Raw genomic sequence first — 24644 nt, 5'->3', positions numbered from 1 at the left:
CCAAGTACATATAAAAGTTATGTTCACACTATACTGTAGCCTACTAAGTGTATAATAACATCCCGTCTAGTAACAAAGTATGCATCTTTTTTTTTTTTGAGACCGAATTTTACTCTCATTGCCCAGGCTGGAGTGCAATGACGTGATCTTGGCTCACTGCAACCTCTGCCTCCTGGGTTCAAGCTATTCTCCTGTCTCAGCCTCCCGAGCAGCTGGCATTACAGGCGCATGCCACCACGCCCGGCTAATTTTTGTATTTTTAGTAGAGGTGGGGTTTCATCATATTGATCAGGCTGGTTTCAAACTCGACCTCAGGTGATCCGCCCACCTTAGCCTCCCAAAGTGCTGGGATTACAGGTGTAAGCCACGGTGCCCAGCTCAAAGTATGTAATTAAAAAATGCAAATGATAAACTAAGCCTTTAGCAAGTCGAAAATTTTTGCTGGTGGAGGGTCTTGCCTTTTCGTTAATGGCTACTGACTGATCAGATTTGTGGTTGCTGAAGGTTGGAGTGGTTGTGAAAATTTCTTAGGAAAAAATAGTGAAGGCAGGGAACAGTGGCTCACGCCTGTAATCCCACCACTTTGGGAGGCCAAAGTGGGCAGATCATCTGAGGTCGAGAGTTCGAGACCAGCCTGACCAACATGGAGAAACCCCGTCTCTACTAAAAATACAAAATTAGCTGGGCATGGTGATGCATGCCTGTAATCCCAGCTACTCGGGAGGCTGAGGCAGGAGAATTGCTTGAACCCAGCAGGTAGAGTTTACAGTGAGCCGAGATTGCGCCACTGCATTCCAGCCTGGGTGACAGAACAAGACTGTCTCAAAAAACAGAAAAAAAAAAAAAAAAAAAAATGAAGTTTGCTACCTAGATTGACACTTCCTTTCAGGAACGATGTCTCTGTACATGTGATGCTGTTTGATAGCATTTTATACACAGTAGAAAACGTCTTTCAAAATTGGAGTCAATTCTCTCAAATGCTCATTCCGCTTTGTCAACTAAGTTTATGTAATATTCTAAATCTATTGCTGTCATTTCAACAATGTTCAGAGCATCTATATCAGGAGTAGATTCTATTTTAAGAAACTACTTTCTTTGCTCATCCATAAGAAGCAACTCCTCATTTGTTCAAGTTTTGTCATGAGACTGTAGCAATTCAATCACCTCTTCAAATTCTAATTATAGTTCCTTTGCTATTCCACTGCATCTGTTGTTACTGCCACCAACCATGAGGGCTAGAATAAGCTTCTTTCAAGTTCTTGTTAATGTGGAAATTTTGACCTCCTTCCATGAATCAAAATGTTCTGAAAGGCATCTAACGTGGTAAATCTTTTCCAGAAGATTTGTGTCTAAGATGATGACTCCTTTCTAGAAGGCTTTTAATTTACTTTCCCCAGGTCCTTCAGAGGAATCACTTCTGTGGCAGCTGTGACCTTAGAATATGTATTTCTTAAATAAGAGAACTTGAAAGTCAAAATTATTCCCTGATCCCATGAGCTGCAAAATGGATGTTGTGTTAGCAAGCATGAAATAATATTCAACTGCTTGTACATCTTCATCAGAGCTCCTGGGTGACCAAGTGCATTGTTAATGAGCAGTAACGTTTTGAAAAGAGTCTTTTTTTCTAAGCAGTGGGTCTCAAAATTGTGCTTAAAATATTCAGTAGATCATGGTATAAATAGATGTGCTGTTGTCCAGGCTTTGTCTTCCATTGATAGAGCACAGGCAGAGTAGATTTAACATAATTCTTTTTTTTTTTTTTTTTTTTTTTTGAGACAGTGTCTCACTCTGGCACCCAGGCTGGACTGCAATGATACAATCTTGTCTCACTGCAAACTCCGCCTCCCGGGTTCAAGCGATTCTTTCCCGTCAGCCTCCTGAGTAGCTGGGCTTACAGGGCATGCCATGGTGCCTGGCCAATTTTTGTATTTTTGTGGAGACAGGGTTTCACTATGTTGGCCAGGCTGGTCTTGAACTCCTGACCTCAAGTGATCTGCCTACCTCAGCCTCCCAAAGTTCTGGGATCATAGGTGTGAGCCACCGCACCCGGCCAACATAATTCTTAAGGGTCCTAGGATTTTCAGAATGATCAATGAACATTGGCTTCAACTGAAAGCCACCAGCTGCATTAGCCCCTAACAAGAGAGTCAGTCTCTCCTTTGAAGCGTTGAAGCCAGTCATTGGCTTCTTTCTAGCTGTGAAAGTCCTGGATGGCATCTTCTTCCAGTAGAGGCTGTTTCATCCGCACAGAAAATCTGTTGTTTATTGTAATCACCTTCGTCAGCAATCAAAGCTAGATCTTCTAGATAACTTGCTGCAGCTTCTCCAACAGTACTTTCTTCTTCACTATGCATTTTTATGTTACAGAGACAGCTTCTTTCTTTAAACCTCAAGAACCAACTTCTGCTAACTTCCAACTTCTCTTCTGCAGCTTCCTCTTCCTCATTTCTCTCAGCCTTCATAGAATTGAAGAGAGTTAGGGCCTTGCTCTGGATTAGGCTTTGATTTAAGGCAATGTTGTAGCTGGTTTGATCTTATTTGGTTTTTGTTTGTTTGTTTGTTTGTTTTTTGAGACGGAGTCCCGCTCTGTCGCCCAGGCTGGAGTGCAGTGATGTGATCTCGGCTCACTGCAGCCTCTGCCTCCTGGGTTCAAGAGAATCTTCTTCCTCAGCTTCCTGAGTAGCTGGGACTGCAGGCACCTGCCACCACACCCAGCTAATATTTTGTATTTTTAGTAGAGATGGGGTTTCATTGTGTTAGCCAGGATGGTCTCCATTTCCAGACCTCGTGATCCGCCTGCTGCGGCCTCCCAAAGTGCTGGGATTATAGGCATGAGCCCCCACGCCCAGCCAATCTTCTGTAGAGATCACTCAGATGTTCTCCATATCAGCAATAAGGCTGTTTTGCTTTCTTATCATGCCTTCATACACTGGAGTAGCGCTTTTAATTTCCTTCAATAAGTTTTCCTTTGCGTTCACAACTTGGTTAACTGGTGCAAGGTGCCTGTCTTTTGGCCTATCTCAGCTTTTGTCATGTCTTCATTAAGCTTAATAATTTCTAGCTTTTGATTTAAAGATGTGTAACTCCTCCTTTTACTTGAACACTTAGACATCATCGTAGGGTTATTAACTGGCCTAATTTCAATACTGTATAGGGGATATGGAGGCCTGAGGAGAGGGAAAGAGACAGGCAATGGTTGGTCACTCAGTAGAGCAGTCAGAACACACAATATTTGTTGTTTGCCATCTTGAATGGGTGCGGTTTGTGGTGCCCCAAGACAATTACAGTAGTAACATGAAAGATCACTGATCACAGATCACCATAATAGATAGAAGAATGATGAAAAAATTTGAAATATGCGAGAATCACCAAAATGTCATACAGAGAAAGGAAGTGTGAGCACATGCTCTTGGAAAAATGGTTATCAATGGAATGGCACCAGGGAGGGTTGCCACAAGCCTTCTATTTGTAAAAAACAGAGTATCTGTGAAGCATAATAAAGTGAAGCACAACAAAACAAGATATGCCTGTGCAAGCCAAAGAAAAACACAAAATTAGTGGAGAAGAAAATAAAAATTAGAAAACTAAAGATTCAGCAACATTCTTTTGCCGTTTTAGGTTTATCTCTGGAAGCAAGAAAATTGTGGCAGGATACAGGCAATCCATGAAGTGTGCTTTTCTAGTGATAAAATTCACCTGACTCTGTCAGATAAACACACTGGGCATCTTGGTGGGAACTACTGAACTTTTAAAGGATAATTTTCCAAAAAAAAAAAAAAGAAAAGGTAAAATCATGACTCTCAAACAGATATAAAATGAACACATCAATCATTTTATTTTATTTATTTATTTATTTATTTTGAGACAGAGTCTCACTTTGTCGCCCAGGCTGGAGTTCAGGGGTGTGATCTTGGCTCACTGCAACTTCTGCCTCCCAGGTTTAAGTGATTCTCGTGTCTCAGCCTCCCAAGACGCTGGGATTACAGGCATGCACCACCAAGCCTGGCTAACTTTTATATTTTTTGTAGAGACCGGGTTTCACCACATTGGCCAGGCTGGTCTCAAACTCCTGACCTCAACACCCGCCTCGGCCTCCCAGAGTGCTGGGATTATAGCCCCTGCACCAGGCCATTTTATTTAACTCATTAAATAGATGAACCAGACAGATGTTATCACCTTTTCAAAGGAGAATACAAAGAGCAGACAGGTTTACAGATCAGAAATGTTGAGCTTGCAAATGGACGCAAAACTGGTTTTGTTTTTGTTGTTGTTTAATTTTTTTTCTTTTAAAAAAAAAATAAAGACAGGGTTTCACCATGTTGGCCAGGCTTGATCTCAAGTGATCTGCCTGCCTCCGTTTCCCAAAGTGCTAAGATTACAGGCATGAGCCACTACGCCTGGCCAAACTAGCTTTTCCATAGAGGTGGAGAGTTCATCCCCCAACCGGGTAGAATTCTTTCATAAGTCCACAGACAAGAATCATTTGCATTGCCATGAGCTCCCTGCAAGTTAACTTTAATCTCTATAATAGTCTAGGCCCAGATAAAGGCAAGTATCTTTTAGGATCAGATGACCTCCCAAATTCCAACACTGCATGAAAGGATATCTATTAATTTCTTTTACTTATTTCAAAATATTCCATTTCTCCTTACATTTTAGGGTCTGCTAAAGGAAAAAGTTTGTGGTCATTAACAAGCTCCAAGTTCTGGCCCACTGTTAACCATTCATTCAAAAATATTTTTACTACTACCTGTTGTGTTCTTACCATCGTACTAAGTCAAATAAATTTTGGAAATAATGAGTCATGGTCCTTCCTCAGAATTTATTTACAATCTCATTATAGAGACAAGACACACAGAAAACTACTAGTCAATTAATTTAATGAACAACAAAATTGTGAGTACAACTAAAAAAATAGGGCAGTATAAAACAGAAGTACAGTCGATCTCCATTATTTGTGGATTCCGTATTTGCAAATTTGCCTACTTGCTAAAATTTACCTGTAACCCCCATATTCTGTAACCCCTATGTACAGAGAAGTGAAAATTTTTAATTGCCCCACGTGCACATTCCCAGCTGAGGCTGAACAAGACATCATTTGCCTTTTTGTTTCAGCTCTCATACTATACCATAAACAGTGGCCTCTGTTACCTGGCTGGAGTCCAGGCACCATCGTGGCTCATTGTGGCCTCACCCTCTCAGGCTAAGCAATCCTCCCACCTCAGACTCCAGAGTAGCTGGGACTACAGGCAAGAGCCACTATGCCTAGCTAATTTTTGTATTTTTTATAGGGACAGGGTTTCGCCACGTTGTCCCGTCTGGTCTTGAACTTCCCGGCTCAGGCGATCCAGCCACCTTGGCCTCCCAAAGTGCTGGGATTACAGGCATGAGTCATCAGGCCAAAATGTCCTTTTCACATTCCATTTAGTGATATGTTTTTCACGTTTTTGTACTTTTTGTTGATGTTGCTGTTTAAATGGTCCCCAAGCATAGTGCTGTAGAGTGCTCCTAAGCACAAGAAGGCTGCCATGAGCCTTGCAGAGAGACAAGCTTTGTTGAGGTAAGAATTATAGTGTTGTTTACTGCATTGAATGTTAATGAATCAACAATACATATTAAAGAAGATATGTTTAAATGGAAACACACATATAAGAAGATTATATATTGATAAGTTGATGAAAATGTGACCAGATGCTTACAAGATCCTAATCCTGTATTTCCCTTAGGAGCAATTAATTTCAAAATTCTGTTGTACCTCAGTTCCATGGGCACCCAGAGGACACATTGTTGAGCCTCAGCTGGGAATGTGCACTTTGGCAATTAAAAATTTTCACTGCTCTGTACACTTATGTAGGGTGCCAGCCCCCAGGCACCACCCGTGGGTACCCCGAATTCAGTGACGAGAAAGGAATGAGAAAAAGACAGGTTAAGAATGCATAAAGTGGGACCAGGGGGCCAGTGCAAAACTGGACGCTGCAAAGGCCCTGAGCTCTTGTTTTCCACAGTATTTACTGAATACAATCACTTTTATCTATAGTGCAGATGGTGGGGTGAATTGGTGAAAGGGAGGCTGCGCATCAAACATAAGATTGATAGCAGTGGCAGTTTATGTGAGTTTCTCAAGAGCTAAAAGCTATGTTTATCCATAGATAATGCGGCTGGGGGGAGCAGGCTTAGCAAGGAGCCTACAACTCTGGTTACATTCCAGTGCTTCAAGGGAGTGTTACGTCCTTGGGCACTATGTTTAAAATATCAAAGCTGAGGTCACTCTGTAGTTGGGAACATGCTGGCAATAGAGAGGCCTTCCTCCCCAGAGGCCTCCTGCGGCCTTCTAGAGTTCATTGTTTCTGATTTCTTTTATACATTACTTATAACCAGTTTATGTAGGCACACTGTAAACCCTTCCTCCATTGCTGCTTGCCCCAACACACGTATTTCCTCAGGTTGGGCATCCACCTTTCAAATCTCCCCAAGTACATAAAAATACTCTAAAATAATAATTCTTTTCCTCTTAGCATTACATCCGGCACCTGTCAATAGCTGTCTAGCCCTGTTAAGAAAGTTTATTTCAGCCGGGCGCTGTGGCTCTCGCCTGTAATCCCGGCACTTTGGGAGGCCGAGGCGGGTGGATCACCCGAGATCAGGAGTTCGAGACGAGCCTGACAAACCTGGTGAAACCCCATCTCTTAAAAAAAAAAAAAAAAAAAGTTATTTCTGCCGGGGATGGTGGCTCACGCCTGTAATGCCAGCACTTTCGGAGGCGAGGCAGGTGGATCACTTGAGGTCAGGAGTTCGAGACCAGCCTGTTAAACATGGCAAAACCCTGTCTCTACTAAAAATACAAAAATTAGCCGGGTGTGGTGGCTCATCCCATCTACTTGAGAGGCTGAGGCAGGAGAATCGCTTGGACCCGGGAGGCGAAGGTTGCAGTGAGTCGAGATCGTGCTATTGCACTACATCCTGGACGACAAGAGCGAAACTCCCTCTCAACAACAAAAAAGTTTATGTCTTTCTGTTTCTTTAAGACGAAGGCCAGGTGTTTTGCCCTCTTCAGAAATGGCTGCTCGCGCTTCCCAAGTTCTGCGCATGCTCCCTGAGCAGAATTCGGGATTAAGGCAATTCATGAACTCTCACTGCGCAAGATGGAGAGTTGGCCCACCTGCGGCGAGACTCCACCTCCCAGCATGCCTTGCAGCCGGGCCCGGAGTCGGTACTTCGAGTGATGGGATGCCCTAGGCGCTTTAGGCCACCGCTTCGATTATAGAGATTGAGGTGAAACCCCGGGCCTGGGAACGGGACGCAGGCAAAGGGGGAAGATGGAAGCGTGGCGCTGTGTGAGGAAGAGTTACGGCCACTGTGTGGTGGGAAGAGGCCGGTCAGTAGGGATTGGGTACTTGGAGGGAGGAGAGAGGGGCGGGCGGCCTCTGGGCGCGGGCGGGTGTCCGGGACTAACCCGGGGCGGGGCAGGGCGGGTTAGGGGAAGGGAGGAAGAGGAAGAGGGTCTGGGCGATGGTGCATCCGGGACGAGCCTCTGGAGACCAAAAGGGATAGGTAAACCCGGCGCGCAGCCAGCTGGACGCTGGGCCGACGAGGTCTGGGGTCTTGGCGCGGAATTCATGGGCCTGCGGCCAGGCTTGTGCCAGTGGCTTTGGATCCCTGGCCCGCTTCCCCCAACCCAGCCTCCAGACCAGCGCTGGCCTGCTCCCCGCACTCCGCAGCACCGTCCCGGGAGCCGATCGTCTGCGAGGAGGCGGCCTCTCCGCAGTAGGTCTCGGCGGGCCTGATTCCCTGGAGCCACGCGTGTGGCACACGCCCAGGAGGGGCTTGATTTTCGTTGATGTGTTTGTGTCTCAAACTTTAGTCACTTGTATGTCATCCCTTACTGTTATGGCCAAGTTATCGTTCCACGTGTATTATTTACTGGATATTATTCTTTAAATTGACTCGGTTTTTTAAAAAAGCACTTCAGTAGGTGCTGCCCACATTAGCTTCGCCTAGTGTCTGCAGAGTCTTGGATTTGATGTGAGATTATGTTTTTTCCTAATAAACTAACATAAACACTTAGATATTACAATCAAGTAATTTAACTGTGTACCCTATGAAACCGACTCGTGTACCACCCATCACGCTTGGGAAACACAGCATGTATTATTGCATAAGTGATGGGGATTTGGTTTTAACTCCCATAGGCCTGAGATTTGATGGTAATTTAGTTCAACAGTGTTTCCTGAGTACCAGCTGTATGCCAGGCACTGTGCTAGGCACTTCTGAAGAGAACGGAATTAAAATGAATAAGACGGTTCTGGCCCTGAAGGAGCTTAACATCCTTTTTTTTTCTTTTTTTTTTTTTTTGAGATGACGTCGCTCTGTCGCCCAGGCTGGAGTGCAGTGGTGTGATCTCGGCTCACTGCAACCTCTGCCTCCCGGGTTCAAGCAGTTTTCTGCCTCAGCCTCTGGAGTAGCTGGGATTACAGGCACCTGCCACCATGCCCGGCTAATTTTTGTATTTTTATTAAAGATGGGATTGCATCATCTTGGCCAGTCTGGTCTTGAACTCGTGACCTCGTGATCCACCCACCTCGGCATCCCAAAGTGTTGGGATTACAGGCGTGAGCCACCACGCCCGGCCTAAGGGCTTAACATCTTAAGAGGAAAAAAAAAAGTCTAAATAACTGCAAATATAGAAAATAACTGTTGTAATACAAGTATTATATTTCAATACAGTGGCTTATTAGGATAGAAAAATGCATGGATCAACTGCCCAAATTCCTATGGCTTTCAGAGTTATCACAAAGCAGTATAGAATGCCCATGTGACGCCTTTAAAGATTTACAATTAAGTTGATTTTAGAGAACAACTAGAGAATACATAAACTGTAAAAATATAAAAACTTTAATGCTGTTAAAAAGAAAATAACAGCATATAAAGTTAAGTAACAGTGAATGCAATTTAAACAAAATTCCCCTAGTGATGGGAGGGGACATTATTGATGCTGTGGTAGAAATGTAGCTGTTAAGAATTTTGGAGGAAAGAAGTCCTTCTCTGAATCTTAGTATAGTGAGAAGAAAATGGTGCTGAAATGTTTCTTGACAGCCTGAGAGCAACATAATCTATTAAAAATGTTAGCGCCACTTTGGAGATACTTTGGATGGTGGGGTAAATGGAAGCTGTTGGGTTTGCAGTGTTGGTGCATTCTTAGTGAGTAATCCCCATCCTCTTTCATTTCCCCTGAGGAGAATCATGCTTGAAAAAGAATGGAGAAATAAATTATCCACCCATTGATTAGTAAGAGAAGTAGTTTTGTGAATTTATGAAGTTGTGGATAGGCTTTTGTTTTCCTAGCTATACAGGTGTTTGGAAAAATCTGCCCTTGGTATAAAAAACTGTTCAGAAACTTGTTATTACTCCAAGTGGGAGGAGAGATTGAATTGTGGTCTGAGTTCCTTATTCGATGTAAGTGTAAATATTTGTTGTGTATTTTATTTTTTCATTGAGTTTTTTTAGGTACTTGAAAGCTACTCTGAATATCATTTTCATAGTTGATTCATCTCTCAGTTGAACTATGGATGCTTTGAGGGGTATGAGGTATTTTGGGAGCCTGGGAGGCATCCTGTGTTAAGTATTCAGAATACGTTTCATGGTTTTTTAGGACGAGAGTATTGAGATACTAGTGCTAATAGGTAAATCATGGATGTTTTCCCCTTCATCCTTCACAGATTTAGAAGTCAGGTTTTAAATATTAGAGTTTATCTTCCCTTGAGGAAATAGGTTTAGATTTTGTATACTATAGCTGAACAAAAAGTGGTGCCTCAAGGAGTGTATTTATTTCTTTTAGATACCCCATGTTTTCCCATCACTCGAGGAGTCTGGGCAGAGACTGGACTACACCGTGGGAGAATCTGCAAAGGTGTTGCTGGAACAGACATATTTCTAGTTGTATGAGGTGGCCTGGACATTACTCTCAAGTTCCTTACCCATACTTCAGTAGTAGGCATTTTTCACTAAATTGGAGACCACCCTGTTTGTTTGAGTCTAGAACTCAGTTCCAGTACTGTAACTGGAGACCTGACAACCTGAGCCAGACATCTTTGATTCACCTCTCTAGTTACGTCATGAATGCTGAGGGAGATGAGCCTTCATCAAAACGAAGAAAACACCAAGGCGTGATAAAGCGGAATTGGGAATATATGTGTAGCCATGATAAAGAAAAAACGAAGATCCTAGGAGATAAAAATGTTGATCCCAAATGTGAAGACAGTGAGAACAAGTTTGACTTTTCAGTGATGTCCTATAATATACTTTCACAAGATTTATTGGAAGATAACTCTCACCTTTATAGACATTGCCGGCGGCCAGTATTACACTGGAGTTTTAGGTTTCCCAATATTCTGAAAGAAATTAAACACTTTGATGCAGACGTAAGTGGAAAATATTATTGAAATTCTTCACATCAGAACAAGTTGGGTTAAATGTTTCATTTGTGCATTATGGACCAAATGATTTTATCCGTCTTGTTTGACCCACCACGCCTGGCTAATTATTTAATTTTTTGTAGAGACAAGAAGGGAATATGTTTAAGAATAATGTGATGGAATCAGTCTTAATAAGGTATCATGACTTTCAGAGAGGCATTTGTTAGTGGTTGTTAGTATGAATAATCATCTAACTTTTCAAAAGGGTCCAAAGAATGGGTCAGTTTTGAGACAGAAACTGGCAACGTATTATTCAGTAAATATTAACTTTGAATTGAAGTTTCAGTAATTCATGTAAAAACCTGATAGCATTCAAAGAAATCAGCCTCTTAAGAGCTGAAAGATAGTACTAATGAACATGTAAAACCAGGAAAAATATCCTGACATGTAAGCTAAGATTATTTCCTTTGGGAAATAATAATTTTGAATACTAAAGGAGCTCCATGTGATTGAGGGCCAGAGTTTTGAAATCGATCAAATTTAGAGACATTAATTTAGTAGATCTATAACAAGAAAAAAGGATAAGTCTTTTATTTTAATTCTTACCAAGTGTGGAATTTTAGAAGGCTGCTTTTAGATATTTTAAGATAAAAGCACCAGGAAATTCATGTTTGCATCTCTGTGTTTTAATTCAAGCTATTTTTTTTCTTCCAAGGTACTTTGTTTGCAAGAAGTTCAAGAAGATCATTATGGAGCAGAGATCAGGCCAAGTTTGGAATCACTGGGTACAATGTAACTTTTTTTTTTTCTCTTTTGAGACAGTCTCACTCTGTGGCCCAAGCTGGAGTGCACTGGCGCAATCATGGCTCACTGCTGCCTCAACCTCCTGGGCTCAAGTGATCCTCTCATCCCAGCTTCCTGAGTAGCTGGGACTAGAGATGTGTACCACCATGCTGGCAATATAACTTTTATCTTAGCCAAATTTACTTTTGAAAATTCATGTGTCATTAAAATATAACTTGCTAACAAAAATGTGTGGCATATTTAGGCTAAAAATCTTAATTTTAAAAACTAAATTTCAAAAGGCCAGGAAAAGATTGAGGTATTCTATTGGAAAGTTTTATGTTGGTATATAATTCTAATTCAAACAAAACATGTATTAGAATCTCAGTAGTTCCCTTTCCTAGGAGTTGTTTGGCCTACCTCTAGACCTGTAAGATTCTGAGCTCCATGAGATCAGGGACCATTCTGTCTTGTTCATCATTACAATACCAGTGCCTACCAGCATATACCTAATGGATAAATGCCAAAAATCTGTTTGATAAATAAACGCTTCTAGAAACAAGTTATTTGTGGTCACATATCCTTGAGAAATGTGCCTACTTTGCATTTATTCATTCAGCAATTTTTTTTTTTTTGAGTGCCTGCCATATACCATGCACTGTTCTAAGGAGTGAGGATATAGCATTGGGTGAAAAAGATTTAAAAAATGTCTCCCGCCGGGCGCGGTGGCTCAAGCCTGTAATCCCAGCACTTTGGGAGGCCAAGGCGGGCGGATCACAAGGTCAAGAGATCGAGACCATCCTGGTCAACGTGGTGAAACCCCGTCTCTACTAAAAATACAAAACATTAGCTGGGCATGGTGGCGCGTGCCTGTAATCCCAGCTACTCAGGAGGTTGAGGCAGGAGAATTGACTGAACCCAGGAAACGGAGGTTGCGGTGAGCCGAGATCGCGCCAGTGCACTCCAGCCTGGGTAGCAAGAGTGAAACTCCGTCTCAAAAAAAAAAAATGTCTCCCTCTTGTGGGATGTACATTCTAGTGGAAAAAGGCTAACCAAATAAGTAAATAGCATATTAAGTAATGATATTTTTCTGGAGAAAAGCAGGAAAGTGGAATGTGGGAGGTTTGAATTTTAAACAAAATGATCAGACAAGGTGACATTTGAACAAAGATTTGAAGGAGATGAAGGAATAAGCCATGCCTAGAACATTCTACACAGCAGAAATAGCAAGGGAAAGGCCCTGAGTTTGGAGTGTATTAAGGGAAATGAGGAGGCCAGTCAGGTTGAAATGAAATGAGGGGAAAGCAGTTATAGGCAAAAAGATCAGGGATATAGGATGTAGAGAGTGAGAGAATAGATTATTATAAGGCTTTACTGTTATTACCATGACTGAGTTTTACTAGGATGGCAATGGGAGACTGATAATACACAGTAGCATATCTGAAGTCTACCCATAAAGAGGCCTGTTAGACCCATTGTCACATGTTTTTTTAATCCAATGTTTATTTACATCCTACATTACTAGTATTTTCAGAATATAGTTTGGTAAACATCGTTCAAACATATTAGGTGAGCTGTGTTTTGACAAATATGTAAAATAGTTGTTTTAAATTCATTTGTTTCTTATAGGTTATCACTGTGAATATAAGATGCGGACAGGAAGGAAACCTGATGGCTGTGCTATTTGCTTCAAACATTCCAAATTTTCACTCTTGTCAGTGAACCCAGTGGAATTCTACCGCCCTGATATTTCTCTGTTGGACAGAGACAATGTTGGATTAGTTTTACTCTTACAGCCCAAAATTCCATGTGCTGCCTCTCCTGCGATCTGCGTAGCAAATACGCATCTATTGTATAATCCAAGGCGAGGTGATATTAAGCTGACCCAATTGGCAATGCTACTGGCAGAGATTTCCAGTGTTGCCCACCAGAAAGATGGCAGCTTCTGCCCTATTGTTATGTGTGGTGACTTTAATTCTGTTCCTGGTTCTCCACTATATAGTTTCATAAAGGAAGGAAAATTGAATTATGAAGGACTTGCCATAGGAAAGGTAAGTGCTTGTTTCATTGGTGTTAGGAGGTGGACATAGTTGCTCTGCTCATGATTGTGTGAAGATAGTCATTACATGGCTGTTTGAAAACCTTGGATAATCCAGTACCCTCACTTTATCAAACTATGATGAATTTCCATGACTTAATTTTTTTTTGAGACAGAGTGTCGCTCTGTCGCCCAGACTGGAGGCTATAGAGTGTAGTGTCGTGATCTCAACTCACTGCAGCCTCCGCCTCCCGGGTTCAAGTGATTCTCTTGCCTCAGCCTCCCAAGAAGCTGGGATTATAGGCACCTGCCACCACGCCTGGCTACTTTTTGTATTTTTAGTATAGACGGGGTTTCACCATGTTGGCCAGGCTGGTCTCGAACCCCTTACTTCAAGTGAGCCACCCACCTCGGCCTCCCAAAGTGCTGGGATTACAGGCATAAGCCATTGTGCTCAGCCACTTCTGATAAGTAATTATTTTCACTTGGTTGATTTTCATCTTTTTCATCTCTCTGTGGCAACATACTGCTTGGAGGAATTAACAGGCATCCCCCCCACCCCCCAAAAAAGAGATATTGATAGACATGGATACTTAAATAAGTAACTATTCACAAGGTGGCAGTATAGAATTTTGAATGCTGGATATGGGCAAAATAGTTATTTAACATTTATTATGTAAGTTTCCCTTGCACAATAAATATTTTATTTAGCTTAGCACAATTTATCTCGTGTAATTATTTTTATTGTGCTTTCCTCTCCTTACTTTAGATTATTTGATCTTTAGTATATTTGCCAAAATAAGCTCTCCACCACTGGAGTTTTGAGTGATAGTTTAAAATTTTATAAGAGCTGATCTCTCTTAGTACAGGTTTACCTTGTTTTATTGTGCTTTGCTTTATCAAGCTTCACAGATACTGCATTTTACAAAATGGAAGCTTTGTAGCAACCCTGCCTTAAGCAGCTCTGTCGGCACCATTTTTCCAACAGCATGTGCTCAATTCCTGTCTCTGTCACATTTTGGTAACTCTTGCATTACTCAAACATTTTCATTATTATTATATCTGTTATGTTGATCTAGGATTAGTAATCTTTGATATTACTATTGTAATGGTTTTGGGGTGTTATGGACTGTACTCATGTAAAATGATGAACTTAATCGATAAATGTGTTCTGACTGTTCCACTAATCATCTCTCTCCCTCTACCTGGGCCTCTATATTCCCTGAAGCACAACAATATTGAAACTAAGCCAAGTAATGGCCCTGCAGCGCTCTCTAGGTGTTCAAGTAAAAGTAAGAGTCACATGTCTCACTTTGAATCAAAAGCTAGAAATGATTAAACTTAGCAAGGAAGGCATTTTGAAAGCCAAGACAGGCCAAAAGCTAGGCCTCTAGCACCAAGCAGCAAAGTTGTGAATGCAAAGGAAATGTTCTTGAAGAAAATTAAAAGTGCTATTCCAGTGTGTGAAGCCATAAGAAAGTAAAACAGCCTTATTGCTGATATGGAGAAAGTATGAGTGGTCTGGATAGAAGATCAAACCAGCCACAGCATTCCCTTCAGTCAAAGCCTACTCCAGAGCAAGGCACTACATCTCTTCAATTTTATGAAGACTGAGAGAGATGAGGAAACGGCAGAAGAGAAGTTGGAAATTAACAGAGGTTAATTTGTGACGTTTAAGGAATGAAGCGATCTCCATAACATAAAAAGTACAGTGAAAGCAACAAGTGCTGCTGATGTTAAAGCTGCAGTAGATTATCCAGAATATCCGGAAGATCTAGCTAAGATCATTGCTGAAGGCCGCTAAACTAAACAATACTTTTTTTTTTTTTCCTGAGATAGGTTCTCGCTCTGTTTCCCAGGCTGGAGTGCAGTGACACAATCTCGGTTCACTACAACCTTACCTCCTGGGTTCAAGAGATTCTGCCTCAGCCTACCAAGTATCTGGGATTATAGGTGCGTGCCTCCTTGCTGGGCTAATTTTTAAATATTTTTTGGTAGAGATAGGGTTTCACCATGTTGCCAAGGCCGGTCTCTAACTCCTGGGCTCAAGCGATCCTCCTGCCTCTCAAAATGCTGGGATTACAGGCGTGAGCCACCGCACCTGGCCAAAAATAGATTTTTAATATGGATGAAACCACTTTCTATTGCAAGGAGATGCCATCTAGGACTTTCATAGCTAGAAAGAAGTCAGTACCTGGTTTCAAAGGACAGGCTGACTCTTTTGTTAGGAGCTAATGTAGCTTGTTACTTTAAGTTAAAATCAGCATTTGTTGACCATTCCGAAAATCCTATGGCACTTAAAAATTATGTTAAATCTACTCTGCCTGTGCTCTGTCAATGGGAAAACAAAGCTTGGGGATGACCATACATCTGTTTATGGCACAGAATATTTTAAGCACACTGTTGAGACTACTCAGGAAAGCAGATTCTTTTCCAAAGATTAGTGTCCATTGACAAGGCACCTAGGTTACCCGGGAACTCTGATGAAGATGTACAAGGAAATGAATGTTGTTTCATGCCTGCTAACACAGCATCCATTCTGCAGCCTATTGACTCAAGGAGTAAGTTTGTGCTCACAGGTTCCCTTACTTGAGAGATACATTTCATAGGCTGTAGCTACCATAGAAGCGATTTCTCTGTGGATCTGGGGAAAGTAAATTGAAAACCTGGAAAGGATTCAGCATCCTAAGTGCTATTCAGAACATTCGTGATTCATGGGAGGAGGTCAAAATATCACCATTTAAAGGAGTTTGGAAGAAGTTAATTCCAACCTTCATGATGACTCTTAGAGGTTCAAGACTTCACTGGAGAAAGGAACTGTAGATGTGGTAGAAATAGCAAGAGAACTAGAATTAGAAGTGGAACCTAAAGAAGTAACTGAATTGTTTCAATCCCATGATAAAACCTAAATAGGTAAGGAGTTGCTTCTTATAGATGAGCAAAGTATTTTCTTGAGATGGAATCTACTTCTGATGAAGATGCTGTGAATATTGCTGAAATGACAATAAAGGATTTTAAATGTTACATAAATTTAGTTGATAAAACATTGGCAAGGTTTCTGACTTTGAAAAAAGTTCTACTGTGTATAAAGTGCTGTCAAACAGCATCACATTCTACAGAAAAATCTTTTATGAAAGGAAGCATCAGTGGCTGCTGCAAATTTCATTTTTGTCTTATTTTAAGAAATTGCCACAGCCAACCCCCAACCTTCCAGCAACCATCATACTGATCAACCAGTAGCCATTAATATCTAGTCAAGGCCCTCCACCTGTAAAAAGATGATGACTAACTGAAGGCTCAGATGATTGTTAGCATATTTAACAAAGTATTTTTAAATTAAGGTATTTATTTTCTTAGGCATAATGCTATTGCGTATTTAGTTAACTACAGTATAGTATAAACACAACTTTTATATGCACTGAGAAACTGAAGAAATTATGTGACTTGCTTTATTGAGATACTTTATTGTGGTGGCCTGGAACCAAACTGCAGTATCTCTGAGTATGCCTGTATTTGGTACAGGCTATATTGCAGGCAGTAAAAATGAATGGGCAGTATTAGTCCAAAGCGATAGATCATTTGTATGTCCAAATTAGAGAAAAACATGTATGGGAAAAAGATTGTCATTTTATGTAAATGATGATTGTATTTGAAGAAAAGAAGATTTTATAAAGTCAAATAATCACTTAATATAATGAATAAAGGGTAATATTTACCACTTTTGGATTACCTTTTATTTAAGACATAAACTTTTCAATTCATAAGCTATTTAAAATCTATTCACTTAAGACACCTGTTGAAATTTTGTTTAGGTATCTGGCCAGGAACAGTCTTCACGGGGACAAAGAATTTTATCTATTCCAATTTGGCCCCCAAACCTAGGTATCTCACAGAACTGTGTGTATGAGGTACAGCAGGTACCAAAAGTAGAAAAGACAGGTAAGTGTTTGTAATACATTTTGGCAGTCTGCTGGGTAATCATGTTCCCTTTGAAGACATAAAACTAAGTTTTTAAAAAGATAAAATCTCAGGGATGAATATTCATATATAAAAATATATAGTTAGTCATTCTTTTTCTTAAGACCTCTAAATTTACCTTTTTAAAGTTGAACTTCCAGAATTATCTGTGCATGATTTACTTGCATGTTGCTTTGGAATCGTTTGCATTTTATTTTTCCTAATTATGGAGTCCATAGAAATATATAGATTCCAGAATGAAACATGTAACTAGACATCTTTCTAACCTAGATAAGTCTTAAATATTGTTTCTAGAGTAAGATGATGCTCCTAAGGCAAACTAGAACAAAACTATATAAATAACATATTTTCCTCTATTCTTACAGATAGTGATCTGACACAAACACAGCCGAAGCAAACAGAGGTCCTAGTGACAGCTGAAAAGTGAGTTCTGAAAAGCAAAAGTAAACATTTGCTAACTGCAGTTGACTGAAAAACTCATTTCTCAAAAATCACTTGGATAAAAAAATGAAGGCGATAATATTCCTTGCTGGTGAAGAGTGCTGGCTCTTAGGTCAAATAGGCCTGAGTTCCAGTCCTGACTCTACTATGTTTTAGCTGAATGATTTTGGGCAAGAAACTTAACATCTTTGAGGTCCAGTTTCTTTGTCTATAGTTTGGGTTGTTATGAGGATTAGATGAGACAAAGCATGTAAAGCACAATGTTTGAAACATAGTTAAGTGCCTAGGTAGTGTTAGGAAGGGAAACAGCCTGTCTGTTTCAAAGAGCTCAGGTACTCTTTGAAATTCACATATTTAAGCAAAGGTCAAGATCACAGAAAAATATCTTTCAGATATCAGAGGATCTTTAGTTGTCTTTAATTTACCAAATCTCAAAATAGGCTATAAGACAACTGATCCAAAAATGAATATGCCAGTTGAAAAGATGATCATTTTAATTTATCTCTTGAACAATAGGAAAAAATTGTCAGAGGGGTAAAGATGCTGGGATTCTTCATTAAAGAAATAAGCATATTTGGGGCTATGGTTGAAAAATGGATACATGTCAATACAACAGGACAGAGACTTAAATCTATCTCTAGAAGATGCTTGAAATATCTTGATTGTTTTATATTGTGGCTCTTTTACAGTTTTTTAACATTTAAATTTAAGAACCAAATTTCATTCATTTTATTTGCTTCTCAATCTTACTTTATTTTGTATACCTTGTTTTGAGAAAATATTACTGTACAAATAAGAACTAGTAAGAATGGAAGCAATTTTAAAAAAAATTTTTAATGAATATTTAAAAATTCATAATTAAACCTTTCAATCTAGTATAAACTTATTTGAGTATGATTAATGAAGGAGGCTAATCTAACAAATACTTAGTTTTGAGTAATTCTTAAATATTTTTATAACAATATAGGATAGAAAACAGATACTGGCTGGGCGTGTTGGCTCACGCCTGTAATCTCAGCACTTTGGGATGCCAGGGCGGGAGGATTGCTTGAGCCCAGGAGTTTGAGATCAGCCTGGACAACATAGTGAGAACCTGCCTCTATTAAAAAAAAAAAGAAATTAAAAATAAAACAGTCTGGCCAGGTACAGTGACTCATGCCTGTAATCCCAGAACTTTGGTAGGCTGAGGCCGGTGGATCACCAGGTCAGGAGTTCAAGACCAGCCTGGCCAAGATGGTGAAACCCCGTCTCTACTGAAAATACAAAAAATTAGCCAGGCGTGGTGACAAGTACTGTAATCCCAGCTACTCAGGAGGCTGAGGCAGAGAATTGCTTGAACTGGGGAGGTGGAGGTTGTAGTGAGCCAAAATCGCACCATGGCACTACAGCCTGGACTGGGCAACAGAGCAAGACTCCATCTCAAAATAAATACATAAAAATAAAACAAAAAATAAAACGGCTATCTTGCCCTTTGTGTCTAAAAATTAAAAGAAAAAAACGTACTTTTTAGTATCTGTATATAAATACAGCATAATCATATGCATAGCTTATATCTATAAAAGGAAAATTGATAGTAAAGAGTTTGCAGAAGACCTGTTTGTGTTTATTATTTTTATTTTTGAGAGTCACTCGCTCTCTGTCGTCCAGGATAGAGTACAGTGGCATGATCTTGGCTCACTGCAGCCTTGACCTCCCAGGCGCAAGAAATTCTCTTACCTTATTTTTCTAGTAGCTGGGACTATAGGCATGTGCCACCATGCACAGCTAATTTTCCTGATTTTTTGGTGAGGGGTAGAGATGAGGTCTCACTCTGTTGCCTAGGCTGGTCTTGAACTCTTGAGCTCAAGCAATCTTCCCGCCTTGGCCTGTCAAAGTGCTGGGATTACAGGTGTGAGCCACTGCACCCGGCCCTATTTATGTTTAATATTATAAATATAAGTTCTTAGACATAAAAAGTTGCTGAAACTGAGGGCATTTTTAAGGATTTACCTTTGTTCTTGACATATGAACACTTTAAAAGCAAAGGAAACATCTTCATCTCTGTATTCTCAGCACCTGAGATAGTACCTAGAACTTAGAAGATGTTTGGTAAATGTTTGTTGTTAAATTTTTTAAATTTTTAAGTATTTTACTTTCCTTCTAGGTATAAAAGATCCTTAAGATTCATAAAGTATCACTAGAAAATGATCTTTAAACCCTTTACTCATAACATTACATGTATTATATTTGTGCATAGGGCAAATGTAATAAACCATTAGAGAAGCTATTTAAGATGCAGTACAAAATTATCTCATAAGTCATAGCAAGAAAAATTAGAGAAGAATATGACCTCTCTGTCATCAAAAGTCTGGGAGGTTCCAAATAGCGCTCCTGAAGACCACCTTGATTCTCTTTTTTTAAAAACACAAACTTGTAAGTTGTTTTAGAATACATGTTCTTTAGTTAGTGGATGCATTCAAATATATTATAAATAATGAAAACACGCATTAGTATGTTAATTATTGAGCTTTTTTTAAACCCACAAGTATAATGGCCTTATTGATGGGTTTTAGATATCACTGCATAAGTAAATGAGTACTAAATTATGATATGGTCTATTTAAATAAATATCTGGTCTTAATCTAGAAGATAAATGAAAAAGAACTTCAGATAGGAGGAATTCTAGAAGTTACAAAAAACTTGGATACTAAACACTTCTTCCTTTCAATTTAGATTATCTTCAAATTTGCAGCACCATTTCAGCTTGTCATCTGTTTATTCACATTACTTTCCTGACACTGGAATTCCAGAAGTGACCACCTGTCATTCCCGAAGTGCCATAACTGTGGATTATATTTTCTACTCTGCAGAAAAGGAAGATGTTGCTGGGCACCCAGGTAAGGAATGCATGTAATCTTAATTCTGCTAGAGAGCACAGTAGCCGAAACCTCAAGATTAAAATTAAGAAAGCTCTCTAAACATACAGTTGAAGTTCTAGATCTAGAAAGTAAAAATATTTTGAAACAGACAGATTGGTAATATATTTGAATAAATCAGTTGATTACTTGCATATGAGGGAAGTAATAAAACATATCCAAGCAATTATTACCCATGAATTACATTCTCAGTCCTGCCCTCCAGTTTCAGTCAGCCTCTGAGTTACAGATCTTTCATATTGCCCTTTCTTTTTACTTGCCATAAATTTACTGTTTTTCCTGTGACAGAAACTGAGTATGTTAATGGTCATCATAGTTTTGTGCTTAAATTTTACTGAGGCGTGCTACCTTCATTGTAGGACCATACTTATGCTGCTAGCAACACAGCTTATGCTGTCATGTTGATTCTGGAATATTGGATTTTTCTGAGGAGGAAATGTATATATGCATATATACTTTTAAAATATATATATAAAAATAAATAAATATATATATATATACACACACACACACACACACACACACACACACACACACCTGTTTTTTTTTTTTTTTTTTTTTTTTGAGACAGTCTCATTGTGTTACCAGGCTGGAGTGCAGTGACTTGATTCTTGGCTCACTGCAACCTCTGCCTCCCAGGTTCAAGTGATCTTCCCACCTCAGCTTCCTCAGTAGCTGGGACTACAGGCATAAGCCACCATGCCCACCTAATTTTTTTATTTTTTTGTAGAGACAGGGTTTCACCATGTTGCCCAGGCTGGTCTCTAACTCCTGAGCTCAAGCAATCCATCTGCCTTAGCCTCCCAAAGTGGCTTGGATTACAGGCATGAGCTACCACATTTGGTCAGAAAAATCGATATTGTATTACTAGGTGTTTTCAAAAAGTGAAGGTGCTAAAAAGGTTTTCTTTGTGTGCGTCAATGAAAATCAGGTTTTAAACATTAACCAAAGGATTTAAAGTGGAGAAGAAAATGCAGTTTAAGATTACTGGAAGTAAAAAAATTAAGAAAACTTTGGAATGTGATCAGCTGTTTTTTTTCTTTTCTAATTTTTTTTTTGTCTTCCTTTTTTTGATGCTTCTTTTCCTTTACCCTTTTCCCTATTATTTGTTCCCCCCTTCTTTCTTCTGGGAATAACCTTATTGGTAACACTCAGAAGGTGGCTTACTCATGCCACTAGCTACTCTACAAGATATGCCTGCTGCTTTGAATTTATAGTAAGGTTTTGATAGTTGTCATACTGACAGAAGTTCACTAGGTGGCGGGCGAGTGTTACGGATCAGCATTTCAAATCTCAACGATAAGAGCATGTCATCTTTTACTCTGCTTCTGTGGGTGCTGACTCTCTGGGACTAAATTATACTAATTTATTCTCCATTCACCTTAATCAGCTTTTACAGGGCCGTGGCTGGGTGCCTCTGGCTTAATGCAGCTACACAGTGGCTGCTGGATGAATTTCTTATGTAGTTGTCAAGCACAAATTTTACTCTTAACATTCTTTTTTTGTTTGTTTTTTGGGTTTTTTTGAGATGGAGTCTCATTCTGTCGCCCAACGAGGAGCGCAGTGGCATAATCTCAGCTCACTGCAACCTCTGCCTCCCGGGTTCAAGCGATTCTCCTGCCTCAGCCTCCTGGGTAGCTGGGATTACAGATGCCTGCCACCACACCTGGCTAATTTTTGTAGTTTTAGTAGAGATGAGGTTTTACTGTGTTGGCCAGGCTGGTCTCAAACTCCTAACCTCGTGATCCACCCTCCTTGGCCCCTCCCAAAGTGCTGGGATTACAAGGGTGAGCCACTGCTCCCAGCCTCTAAACATTCTTACGTATTACATTTATGTTTTCTTCTAAAGATTGTTTACAGAGCTTGAAATAGAAAAAATATCTCAAACTGCTGTGTGTTTGGTAATTATAATTAGGTTATAACTCAATAAAGCTTAAATATTCTAAAAACTGTTTTGTGGTTTTTTAGTCTTCTTGAGGGACGTCAAGTTCTGTATTTGTTTGGAGAAAAGACTTGTTTGGTTAATTTACGATAACCTGTTGACAGTTTTACTAAATATGTATTTGCTTCTTTAATATAGGAGCTGAAGTTGCTTTGGTTGGTGGCTTGAAACTTCTAGCTAGACTGTCACTTCTTACAGAACAAGACTTATGGACTGTTAATGGACTTCCAAATGAAAATAACTCTTCAGATCATCTGCCATTATTGGCAAAGTTCAGACTTGAGCTCTGACTCTGCTTTGATCACATACTAATTTTCTTTCCAATTTGTATTGTTTTTCAAAGAATGTAAAGTTCTTAAGTGTATGCATGTTGTTTATTTTTGCACTGTGGAGTTTCTGAAGAGGTTAACGTTAGATGCTTTGAAACTCCATATCAGAACAAACAACTTTATAACCATTTTTTTAATAATGAAAAAATATTTTCCTGACAAGTGAGATCTAAATACTCTTTATTGTAAAAGAGCTGTAAAGGTTTTGTATTCTAAATCCTAGTAAAATTGACAGTGATTTTTAATTATAATGCATCTTCCTTTGTCTGCTTAGTAAACAATTTTATTTCATAATTTTGGCAAGCTCTAGTGGATCCAGAGTATCTTTGAGTTCTTGCAAGCTACAAGTTGTTTCCTTCCCAGAAGGTTTGATTTCATTAGGAGTACCCTCTACTGAGTTCTCAGTAGTTTATCTTTGGAAGAAGGTGGCAGCTATAAAATTATTTTTGTTATCCTCAGAAATATGAGGAAGCCTGTGAAACTCTAGTGGGGAGATATTAACTTGAAGACTTAGTACTCTGTAAATAGTCATTTAAACTGTTGGTTTTAGTGGTTTTGTTTCTAAAATGTTTTCTTTTACAGTGATGCATCAGCGTGAGATGGTGCTGACGCTTTCTATGAAGTGGTTATGAGCAGGTTTAATCCTCTATACAAGTGTTTGAATCAATTTTAAAACTTAAAAAGTGGAAATTCCCTCTTTTGTAGACAGTAGGAACAAGGAATTGTATGCATTTTTACTAAGTAGTAATTTTACACTGAATTATAAAGTTTTTACAATGAGTTTTATTAATAGAATGCTTCATCTTAAATTGGAAAACAATAATAGTCTTGGACTAAGTCTTTGTACTAAAGCATTTGCTCTAATTATTTTTTTAAAAACAAACAGGTGAAAGCCTCAAAGAAGGCCTGTGGCTTATAAGATTTGCCTAGTAAAAACTGTAGTTGAATGTTTAAATATTTAATTTCTCACTTTTCAGGGGGGGTTATTTTTTTATTTTTTAGATGGAGTCTCACTCCATCACCCAGGCTGGAGTGCAGTGGTTCGATCTTGGCTCACTGCAACCTCCTCCTCCTGGGTTCAAGCAGTTCTCCTGCCTCAGCCTCCCAAGTAGCTGGGGTTACAGGTGTGCACCATCACACCCAGCTAATTTTTGCATTTTAGTAGAGATGGGGTTTCGCTGTGTTGGGCAGGCTGGTCGTGAAATCCTGACCTCAATTGATCCACCTGTGTCAGTCTCCCAAAGTGGTGGGATTACAGGCGTGAGCCACCACACCTGGCCTTTAGGATGTTTTTAATTACAGTATTAACTATAGTTCCAGGATTCTTCCACATTTTATAGTAATAGTTTGCAGAATATTATATGCCCTAATTAGCAGATACACATATTATTAAATTACAGTGATAGTATAATTACCCCTTTTTAGTATTGGGGAAAAAAATGAAAATTCATTAGTTAATTACTGCTTTGTGTTGTGTGAATTTATTAACAAATAGCATTATTATAATGGGCCACTGTTAACAAATGAGTATCCCTGAAAACCTCTGTGAAAATTTAATTTTTTATATCCTGATTAAATATTGTGACTTGAGGCCCAATTTTCATGTGCTTCACCTTGATAGAGGTTAATCCATAAAATTGCTCTCTACTTTAGCTTATCAAATGAAGTATTATTTTGTGGACTGGAGGCCAAAAAGTCAATGTGAACTTCTCACGGGTTTTTAAATCTCCACTAAAAATAATTATCCATTTGTCTTTACTATTGTTGACCAGAATAGTTGCTAACTCTGCCAGAGCCTGTACTTAC

At 39.5% G+C, this 24644-nt stretch overlaps 1 protein-coding gene across 5 annotated transcripts; it reads left to right on the top strand.

The window, feature by feature from the left end:
• The first annotated feature begins 7116 nt into the window (after window positions 1-7116).
• ANGEL2 (angel homolog 2) lies at window positions 7117-23734 on the top strand. 5 transcript variants are annotated; one of them, XM_032289188.1, is made up of 8 exons: window positions 7117-7375; window positions 9836-10418; window positions 11128-11197; window positions 12825-13246; window positions 17046-17172; window positions 17577-17634; window positions 20365-20528; window positions 22648-23734. In XM_032289188.1, the coding sequence occupies exons 1-8, from the start codon at window positions 7317-7319 to the stop codon at window positions 22797-22799; spliced, it is 1635 nt and encodes a 544-aa protein (XP_032145079.1). In that variant the 5' UTR covers window positions 7117-7316; the 3' UTR covers window positions 22800-23734. The 5 variants fall into 5 exon arrangements, with proteins under 5 accessions (XP_032145079.1, XP_032145083.1, XP_032145082.1 ...); XM_032289192.1 differs by having other exon boundaries at window positions 7119-7375; window positions 10162-10418; XM_032289191.1 differs by lacking the exon at window positions 7117-7375 and adding an exon at window positions 7468-7551.
• The last annotated feature ends 910 nt before the right edge of the window (window positions 23735-24644 follow it).

Source organism: Sapajus apella, unplaced genomic scaffold (genome assembly GCF_009761245.1).
Source record: "Sapajus apella isolate SASKATOON/1434 unplaced genomic scaffold, GSC_monkey_1.0 scaffold22, whole genome shotgun sequence".
Lineage (NCBI taxonomy): Eukaryota > Metazoa > Chordata > Mammalia > Primates > Cebidae > Sapajus > Sapajus apella.
This window is presented reverse-complemented; position numbering and strand designations above follow the sequence as displayed.

Bases quoted from the DNA above. Each gene is read 5' to 3' on its own strand.
- ANGEL2 (XM_032289188.1), top strand. From the start codon at position 7,317: ATGGAAGCGTGGCGCTGTGTGAGGAAGAGTTACGGCCACTGTGTGGTG. The intron at 17,173-17,576 runs GTAAGTGTTTGT...CTATTCTTACAG, and splicing joins ACCAAAAGTAGAAAAGACAG to ATAGTGATCTGACACAAACA. The intron at 17,635-20,364 runs GTGAGTTCTGAA...CTTTCAATTTAG, and splicing joins GTCCTAGTGACAGCTGAAAA to ATTATCTTCAAATTTGCAGC.